The 8,947-nt window shown below is 45.6% G+C and overlaps 2 protein-coding genes across 3 annotated transcripts in view; one reads left to right on the forward strand and one right to left on the reverse strand.

Annotated features, from left to right (window-relative positions):
* Nucleotides 1-1,552: 1,552 nt before the first annotated feature.
* Nucleotides 1,553-4,205, forward strand: SMIM15 (small integral membrane protein 15). Of its 2 annotated transcripts, none has more exons than XM_042825843.1 (2): nt 1,553-1,615; nt 2,339-4,205. In XM_042825843.1, exon 2 carries the CDS (start codon nt 2,366-2,368, stop codon nt 2,588-2,590), a length of 225 nt encoding a protein of 74 aa, XP_042681777.1. In that variant the 5' UTR covers nt 1,553-1,615; nt 2,339-2,365; the 3' UTR covers nt 2,591-4,205. The 2 variants fall into 2 exon arrangements, with proteins under 2 accessions (XP_042681777.1, XP_042681778.1); XM_042825844.1 differs by lacking the exon at nt 1,553-1,615 and adding an exon at nt 1,688-1,787.
* A 235-nt stretch (nt 4,206-4,440) lies between these two features.
* NDUFAF2 (NADH:ubiquinone oxidoreductase complex assembly factor 2) overlaps nt 4,441-8,947 on the reverse strand; it is a 49,534-nt gene continuing 45,027 nt past the window's right edge. The window contains exon 4 of the mRNA XM_042825842.1: nt 4,441-5,251. Within this exon, the coding sequence (XP_042681776.1) occupies nt 4,988-5,251 (264 nt within the window). The 3' untranslated portion in view covers nt 4,441-4,987. The remainder of the gene's footprint in view (nt 5,252-8,947) is intronic.

Consider the following 8,947-nt stretch of genomic DNA (forward strand, 5'->3'; position numbering starts at 1 on the left):
AACACACTTTAAATGATGTGATCTTATACCAGTGTATCCTTTCCTGCTCCTTCCAAAGTTCTCCAATTTTCTTGTTTATAACTGAGTTACTGAATTAAAAAGTGCTTGGTTTAATTAGCGCACCAGCACACAGACAGAAATTAACAGAAATGGTCACTAAAAGGTATCCTAGAAGAGATGTTAAAGAAGGTGCAGATTTACAAAGCAAGCAATTAGCTGCCATAATTGCAGTGAAGATCAACACACACCTAATGAGGTCTCGTAAAGCATTCCAGTGGTGTGTGCTGGTGGTCCTGCTGCTTGCTGTAAGAACTCTGGGAATTCTGGGCCCCGTTTGGCTGCATGGGGCATCCACAGCCTCTCTGGGCAGCCTGTGCCAGCACCTCACCACTCTCTTGATAAAGAACTTAATAAAGTAGTATTGATAGAGCTTAGAAAAGACAGAGATAGAAACAGATAGATGGAAGTGTTGGGAGAACATAATGGGGAAGGCTGGAACTAGAGGCTAACTTTTCAGTAGCTTTAAGGATTATGATATCAAGAGGCTGTAGACAGCTGTTGATGGAGTCGGGGCTTATTTTGATATATGCAACTGAACTGAACTGAACTGTTTCTTCTTCACAGCTAACCTAAAGCTCCTCTCTTTCCATCTAAAGCCATCCCCCTGTGTCCTACCACTATCAGACCACGATTCCACTCCTGCTCACAAGCTCCCCTAAGTACTGGAAGGATATTAACACAACACCTCTTCTCTGATCAATTAAGGTAGTTCCATTGCGCTAGCAATGTCCAACCCCAGACCAAGCAGGGGCTCATACCGCAGAGCTCTAATGCCACATACACGGAGCTGCCACGAGAGAGAGCCTGGACACCGCAGGCCTGTTCTGGGTAGCCGATCATCCAAAGGAACACTCCGCATACTGCTGCACTTAAAGCATTCAGGCTATAACATGTCAGGTTGGTCAAATCTTTGCCAACGGTTCTCTTTTTCGGCAAAGCATGTCTTTATTTGCCTGGTCTCTCCCTTGACCCACAGAAGCGCTCGTGGAAGAAAAGTACGTCTACAAAATCAAAGCGCCGCTGTAGCGTTTGGTTTTACGCTGCAGAGAACCTCCCGAACTGATAGCGATGGCGGGACGGCTGCTCCAGGGAACAGCTCCCAGCCAGCCGGGTGCGCCCGCGTCACCGTGCGCGCCGGCGGGGCGGGGCGGGACTGGCAGCGCGGGCCACCGGCAGCGCCGCTCTGGGCAGCCGCAGCGCGGGGCGGGGCGTCGGCCTCCTTCCCGCTTCCCGCTTCCCGCTTCCCACTTCCTGCTTCCGCTCGGTAGCGCGGCGCTCCGCGGGGTGGCGGTACCGCGGGGCGGGGGGCGGCCGGGGCAGGAGGCGCCGGCGGGAGGAAGGCGAGAGGCGGCGCGGTCCCCCCCCCGCCCGCTATGCCGTCCCGTTGCCGCCGCCCGTTCTCCGGGCGGGGCTCCCCGAGCCGGGCGGCGCGCTGCCGGGGCCGGGCGGCGCCGGGCGCCTCTCCCTCACGGGCTGTGTCTTCTCTCCGCAGGGACCTCGGTGCTGCCCGTCTGTCGCTTGCCGTGCCCGCGGCGCCGCCCTCCCGCTGGTGCAGGTGAGACGTGGCCGTGGGGAGGGGGCGGGAGGAGGCCGCGTGTCCGTGCGCGGCTGGTGGTGACGGCGGCCTCGGGCTGAGAACCCTCCGCAGTGGGACTCGGAGAAAGACGAACCTTTGTTCCCGGTTCTTGTTCTGAAAGCAGCTCGCGCTTTTTCCTGTGTATTTGCAGGTCTGCCGCATAAAATAACTCGTTTTTTGTTTTATAAGCGAGGGGACTGGGATTGTCTAGTCTGGAGAAGAGGAGGTTCGGGCCAGTCCTTACCGCTGTCCGCCCAGCCTGAAGGAAAATTTTGTCGAGGTTGAGGTCGGCCTCTTCTCCGTGTAATAGAGACACGACAGGAGTTGATGGCCTCCAATCGCAATGGGGCAAGTTCAGGTTGGATATCAAGAAGAGTTTTGTCTCAGAGCAGTGAGGTATTGAAACAGGCTGCCCTGGGAGATGTGGAGTCACTTCACTCGCTGGAGGTGATCAGGAGCCATGTAGATGTGGCAGTGAGGGACACGGTCAGTAGGCATGGTGGTGATGGTTGCGCTAGATGATCTTACTGGTTTTTCCAGCCTTTATGATTCTGTCATTTATATTATACTTGTATACTATGCAGTGCTTAACTCTTAGCAAAAACAAACCCACAAGTGATGAAAAAAAATGGCTTAAAATGGGAATGCGTGCGTGTGTGTGCACTTCAGTTTTTCTGAATACTCAAACTTCTTTTTCTACAGTGTCTCCCCTGTAAAAAAGTGGCTGAGATGTTTGACGTGAAGGCTTGGGCTGTGTACATTGTGGAATGGGCTGCCAAGGACCCCTATGGTTTCCTCACTACAGTGATCCTGGTCCTCACGCCCCTGTTCATCATCAGTGCAGCACTGTCGTGGAAGCTTGCAAAAATGATTGAGACCAGGGAGCGAGAGCAGAAGAAGAAACGGAAACGCCAGGAGAACATTGTAAAGGCCAAACGAGCAAAGAAGGATTAAATGGGCAAGAAAGGCCTTCCTTGGGCAGAGAATTCACTTTATTATTGAAGCACTGCTGTACGTTTTGTGTTGTAACCATCCTTTGATACTTGATGCTGTTGTTTCTTGAATTATGAAATTTTAACTTCTGCTGAAATCATCTGTGTTAGAAGCTGCCCCAGTGACACAGTCTCTTCATCTCCTGCTTATGTTTCTGTGCAGACTGCTTCTCCAGATTTGCATGTTATATCTAAAAATGAAATAGTCGGGGAGCTTTAGGGACATATCTTTTTCTTTAGCTGAGCTATGACTCAAAAAGAGTCCAATTATGGGGATAATGTAAATGACTCTTAATGCTATGACCTTTGGTTTCTCAGTGTAGCACATGCTTCTCCATTGCAGCAGTAGTTCACATTGTGCTTACGTGTATTTGCAGTTCCTGGTTTAACTGGACTATGGGAAGGGAGGTTCTGGTACACCTGCAGCAGAGCTGTGGAGCATTTGTCTTCCGAGATTCTTGTTTGCTGTTGTTTTACTGACACACTTTCAATGCGTGCAGTGCATATGGCTGTGCAGTTCATTCACTGCATGCCCATCAGGTCTGCAGTAGCTCAGCTGGTGGGGCTTGTCTGCACATGAACCAAACTGACTTCTCCTATTTCCTCTACAACCCACCCATCAGCAGTCTTCAAGTTCAGCCCAAACTCTGGGAAACTAATTTCTTGTCTTTAGTACCTTTTGTCTGAGGCTACTCCTGTAGACTATAGTGTTGTTTGGTTTTCCCTAATTATCACCTGAACTGTCCATCTCTAACTTGTTTGTCTGCAGAAGATTTTTTGCCTCAAAGAATAGCCATAAGTGGGATCAGATGAAGGGCCCAGGTGGCCTCGAGTTCTATCTTTTGTGACCTGTAGCAGTTGGCCATGGGAGACTACCCAAGTAGAATATGCATACTGGTGACACAAGTTCTTCCTACTTGCTGGCCCTCTAGCTACCTGTGGTTTAGGACCTTCTGAGTTTAGGTGGTATTATTTTGCTCTGACAGCTCCTGAAGATCTGCTGTAACCCAGATTACAAAATGCTGGCATAGCAGAAACAGTCCAAGTGAAGTTTTTGTTGTAAATATGCAAAAAAACTTTAATCTTAATTCCAATTCTCCTTTTTCTAACAAATAGTTAATTTTTCACAGCCTGATTTTTTCAGCCTAATTCTAAAGAGTTTGTGGAAGTCATTAGGTTTTTACACTTAGCATGTTTCTAAATGTCAGCACGGAGCTGTTCTGTCTAGCAACCAGTCCGTTATATGGTTAAAAGTAAAATCTTCAGATAACATCCCATTCAGCAGAGACTTACAGAGCTGGCTGATAGCAGCAGGATAAAGGGGAAGTTTTACTGCAATGACTTGAAGTAAATATGAAGTACCTACCTGCAACCAGTATCTGATGACCATCTTTCAGTTCCGTTGGTCAGAACAACAAGTGTTATTGGAATTATGTTTTGACACTTCATGGTACATGAAATCAAGTCACCGCTCTTGGAAATGTTGTCAAATGTGTATGTGTTCCACCTTTGATACCTAGATAGTTTAAAATGCATACCTACATGGTTTAAAATAAATTTGATACTTTTTCAAAATACGCTTTTTAAAAAGGTGGTGTGACTTTTATTTTGATTTAAAGTTCTCAAACATTTCTAAGCAAGTAAAAATTAATTTTTGGGGTGGATATCAGGAATAACCTCTTCTCCCAGAACCACTTAGCTATTATTTGTTTGCCTTACTCGATGCTTCCATCCTCTCTTAAAATAGTGTTAAACAGTTTAACTCAGACTGAATCTATCCCCTGCTTACTGCTGGTAGCAACTCAAACATTATTCAGATACATTAATTCCTTTATTAAAATAAATCACAAGAATGTCTGAAATTACTGCAGTATCACAATGATTCCTGTTAGTGAAACAAACTTTTCTGTCCAATTATCAGAAGCTTGAAAGTTCAGCATATGGGTTCAGCCCTGGAAACTAACTGGAATTAAGAACTTCTTTTAACACCTATGTTTGAGAAGATAATGTATGTGTACTGATCAACTGAAATTTACTACATCAAACACAAAGATAAATCCATCTTCAAGAAAAAAGCAATTTAGAGTCATTTGAGAAAATTACCTAGAAAACTTATCTTTAGTGATCTAATGAATACCAGGAAAAGAAACAAACACTTGAGAATGAACTTCCTCAGTAACCCACCCTCTTTTCCACTGAATTAAAATGTGTTGTAGCAATATGGCACAATTAAGCCTCTCTGAACAACTGCAAAAATAAACGAAACTTGGATTTAATACTACTTTATTGCATGGCCACTATACATAACAGCTGTTTACGATGCCTATTAAAGCATTTATCCGTTGGCAATGTTTGTATATCAAAGCTGGTTCTTTTTACTACTGTCACTTCCTGGTGGCATCCAGGAACCCGGCTGAAAGGAACCTGAAGTGCTTGCTGGGTCTTGGGATGGCTCTTTCTTTCCGTAGTAGGGAGCTGACGCGTGGCCTTTAACCTGAGCATGAACTGGTTCAGCAACAAGTCCCTCCTTATATTCCTTGGTCTGAAGGAGCTTATCTTTTTCAAACACATCTTTGACCTTCTGTTTCATTTCTTGTCTGTACATCTCATTCTTAAGAATCTCCTAAAGACAAAGTAGAAAGATAATTACACAGAGCAGAAGGAAATGCAATGCATGATGTTGCAAAGAAAAATTTTAAATGGTCACTGCTTTTCTTTATTTTATTATCCAAATTTTCAAGCATATAGGTAAAATAAAACTTAACAAAATTGATTATTTTTCTACAACCAATTTCAGCCCTAGTTTACAGTGCTAATGTGTTGATTTGTTGAAGCAAAACTATACAGTGATGCCCCAATTTCACTATTCCATTAGACCAAAAAGAGAAAGTAATTCACCAGTCATCAACAAATGCACTGAAAATAAGTTACCCTTAACACTGTTTTCTATATAGCACTTACTACTTTATCACTGGTGTTCCTTCCTATAACGCAGTAGGCCTGTGACTTAAGGCATCTGTTGTGGGTGCAGTTTTGGGAAATGCAGATGGACAACATTGTCTCTTAGTATGTAAGTCCAAACCAAAGCCAATAAAGAGTAAAATAAGTCTGAGGAGCTAGGGCAGACCTGGAATTACTGAGATGGAACTAGTAATTCAGGAGAAAAGCAAACCAACCAACCCTACACTAGCATAAAGAAAATAAAGGCACAAAACTGCCTGAGGTAAACCCTGCCCCAGAGATGCAGAAGACAGCTCTGCATGGCCAACACATCTCCAGCTGATTTCTTCTTGGCCAACAAAGGCCAACAGGGTATTGCAGCGTGGACACCACATGCACCAGTACTTAGGCTGTATGTTAACTCTGCCTATCTACCTCACATATTAGCCAAAATAAATGTACTGCTTTTATAAACACTCTAAAATCACACCTAGTGCCTTTGCACAAGTAAAAAAAATCCACATTAAAGTGATGTGAAAGAGAAGCTTACCTCCTCACTTGGATCAACTGAAGCCACTACCCTATCTGAAGCACAATCCTACTACAAAGCCAAAAAGCATTCACGACATATTCAGAGAAGGCTTGTAAAACTTGCTGATTCAACATTATAGAACTGTACAGAAGCATGGTTGGGTACAGGTTAAAACTGGAAATTTGCCAATAAAGCTGATCCTGTGAATTGCAACTTATCTGCTTGAACTTGGAGCAAGTGTAATTACTGTCCTGTCCACAAGAATAATAGAAAAAACAGCTGCTTCAAAGGAACATACAAAGAACTCCCAACGAAAACAGCCATGGAAAATACAGATGTTTCACTTTTATCTTTTACCATATGCTCCCAAGTAGAAGGATGATTTGTACGTTCTGCTAACAAAACTTGCCTACACTCTTGTTATGGCAGACAGCTGAGAGTAATAGAAGAAAAAAGCAAAAATGTGATATGAATTTTTGTATTTTGAAATCAAAGACAACTTAATTGTAACCAGTGCCACTTAACAAGGAAGCTTAGAACTGTGATATTGGAGGAGAAAGTCTGTGCAGCTTTCTCCAAGTTGCAAGTATATGGCAAAGAAGGAGAAACTGGACCAGTGCACTTCTGTCTCAGATTTTAGGAATTGCATTAAGCTGTACGATGCTGCAAAAAGCTGAGAGAGCAAGTACATACAACATTTAAAACCACAGAATCACAGAATCATTAAGGCTAGGAAAGAGTTCTAAGATCATCCATTGCAACCATCCACCTACCACCAATGTTGCCCACTAAACCATCTTCCAAAGTACTGCACCTACATGTTTCTTGAACACCTCCAGGGATGGTGCCTCCACCATCTCCCCAGGCAGCTCAATCCAGCCCCTGACCACTCTTTTGGAGAAGAAATTTTTCCTAATACCCAGCCTAAACCTTCTATGGCACAGCTTGAGGCTATTCACAGAATCACAGAATCACAAAATTGTAGGGGTTGAATCGAGTCCAACCCCCTGCCAAAGCAGGTTCCCTACAGCAGGTCGCACAGGTAGGCATCCAGGCAGGTCTTGAACATCTCCAGAGAAGGAGACTCCACCACCTCCCTGGGCAGCCTGTTCCAGTGCTCCGTCACCTCACTGTAAAGAAGTTCTTGCGCACATTTGTGCAGAACTTCCTATGCTGCAGTTTCCAGCCGTTTCCCCTTGTCCTGTCTCCACTCATCACTGAAAACAGTCCGGCCTCGCCATTCTGCCCCCCACACCTTAGATATTTCTACCCCAGGGAGCTCCATAGGAATCCCTGCGATGTTCCTCTGTGACCCCGTCACAGTTCTCTTGTGACCCTATAGAGCTTCTTAGGGACCTGAGAACAGTTCCATAGACACCCCATATAGATCCACAGTGACCCCATAGAGCTGCACAGTGACCCCACTGAACTTCCATTCTGTCCCCATAGACCTCCGTAGGTTCCACATAACAGGTCTATTACGATCTCAACGAGCTCCATAGTGACCCCAAAACACTTCCATTATGACCCCATGGAGCTTCATAGGGACCCCATTAAAGTTCCACTGTTACCCCATTACAGTTCCCTTATGACCATAAGAGTTCCATAGTGACGCCATAGAGCTGCATACTGAATCAGTACAGCTCCATAGTGACCCCATAACAGATCCCTTGTGACCCCATTGAGCTCCGTACGTTCCACATAATACATCTATTATGACCCCACAGAGTACCAGACCCCATAAAGCTCCACTGTGACCCCACAAAAGTTCCATTGATACCCCTTAACAGCTTCTTTATGACCATATAGAGCTCCGCAGTGACCTCACAGAGCTCCATAGTGACCCCACAGAGCTCCATGGTGACCCCATTAATGTTCTATTCTTACCCCATAACAGCTCCATTACGACCATAAGAGCTCCATATTGACCCCATAGAGCTCCTTAGTGACACCATACAGCTGCACAGTGACCCCAAAACAGTTCCATACTGACCACACTGAGCTTCTTAGTCACCTAATAATAATTCTTTGCAGACACCACGGAGGTCCAAAGTGCCCCTATAACAGGACCATTATGAACACATAGCAGCTCCATGGTGACCCTGTCGAGCTCCATAGTGGCCCCATAACATTTCCATCCTGACCCCATCGAGCTTGAGAGTGACCCCACAACAGTTCCGCTAGGAGCCCATAGAGCTTCATGTGACTCCTTAGCAGTTCCCTGGGGAGCCCACAGAGCTTCTTAGGGACCTCAAAAGAGTTCCACAGACCCCCCGTGGAGCTCCATAGTGTCCCCATACAGCTGCAGAGTGACCCCATCACAGATCCATTATCACCCCTTAGAGCTCCAGTGTTGCCCTACAGCTCCATAGAGACCCCATAGAGCTCCATGGTGACCCCAAAACAGTTCCATTACGACCCCATGGAGCTCCATAGGAAACCCTGAGCTGTTCCCTTGTGACCCCGTCAGAGTTCCCTTGTGACCCTATAGAGCTTCATAGGGACCTGAGAACAGTTCCATAGACACCCCATGGAGTTCTATAGGTAACCCATAGTGCTGCCTAGTGACCCCATTAAAGTTCCATTCTGTCCCCATAGAGCTCCGTAGGTTCCACATAACAGATCTATTACGACCTCAAAGAGCTCCTCAGTGACCCCAAAACAGTTCCTCTATGACCCCATGGAGCTACATAGTGATCCCATAAAAGTTCCATTGTTACCATGTAACAGTTCCCTTATCACAGAATCACAGAATTGTAGGGGTTGGAAGGAACCTCCAGAGATCATCCAGTCCAACCCTCTGCCAAAGCAGGTTCCCTACAGCAGGTCGCACAGGTAGGCATCCAG

Source organism: Centrocercus urophasianus, unplaced genomic scaffold, assembly GCF_019232065.1.
Source record: "Centrocercus urophasianus isolate 14NV4802_14NV808 unplaced genomic scaffold, USGS_Curo_1.0 seq_25, whole genome shotgun sequence".
Lineage (NCBI taxonomy): Eukaryota > Metazoa > Chordata > Aves > Galliformes > Phasianidae > Centrocercus > Centrocercus urophasianus.

Bases quoted from the DNA above. Each gene is read 5' to 3' on its own strand.
- SMIM15 (XM_042825843.1), top strand. From the start codon at position 2,366: ATGTTTGACGTGAAGGCTTGGGCTGTGTACATTGTGGAATGGGCTGCC.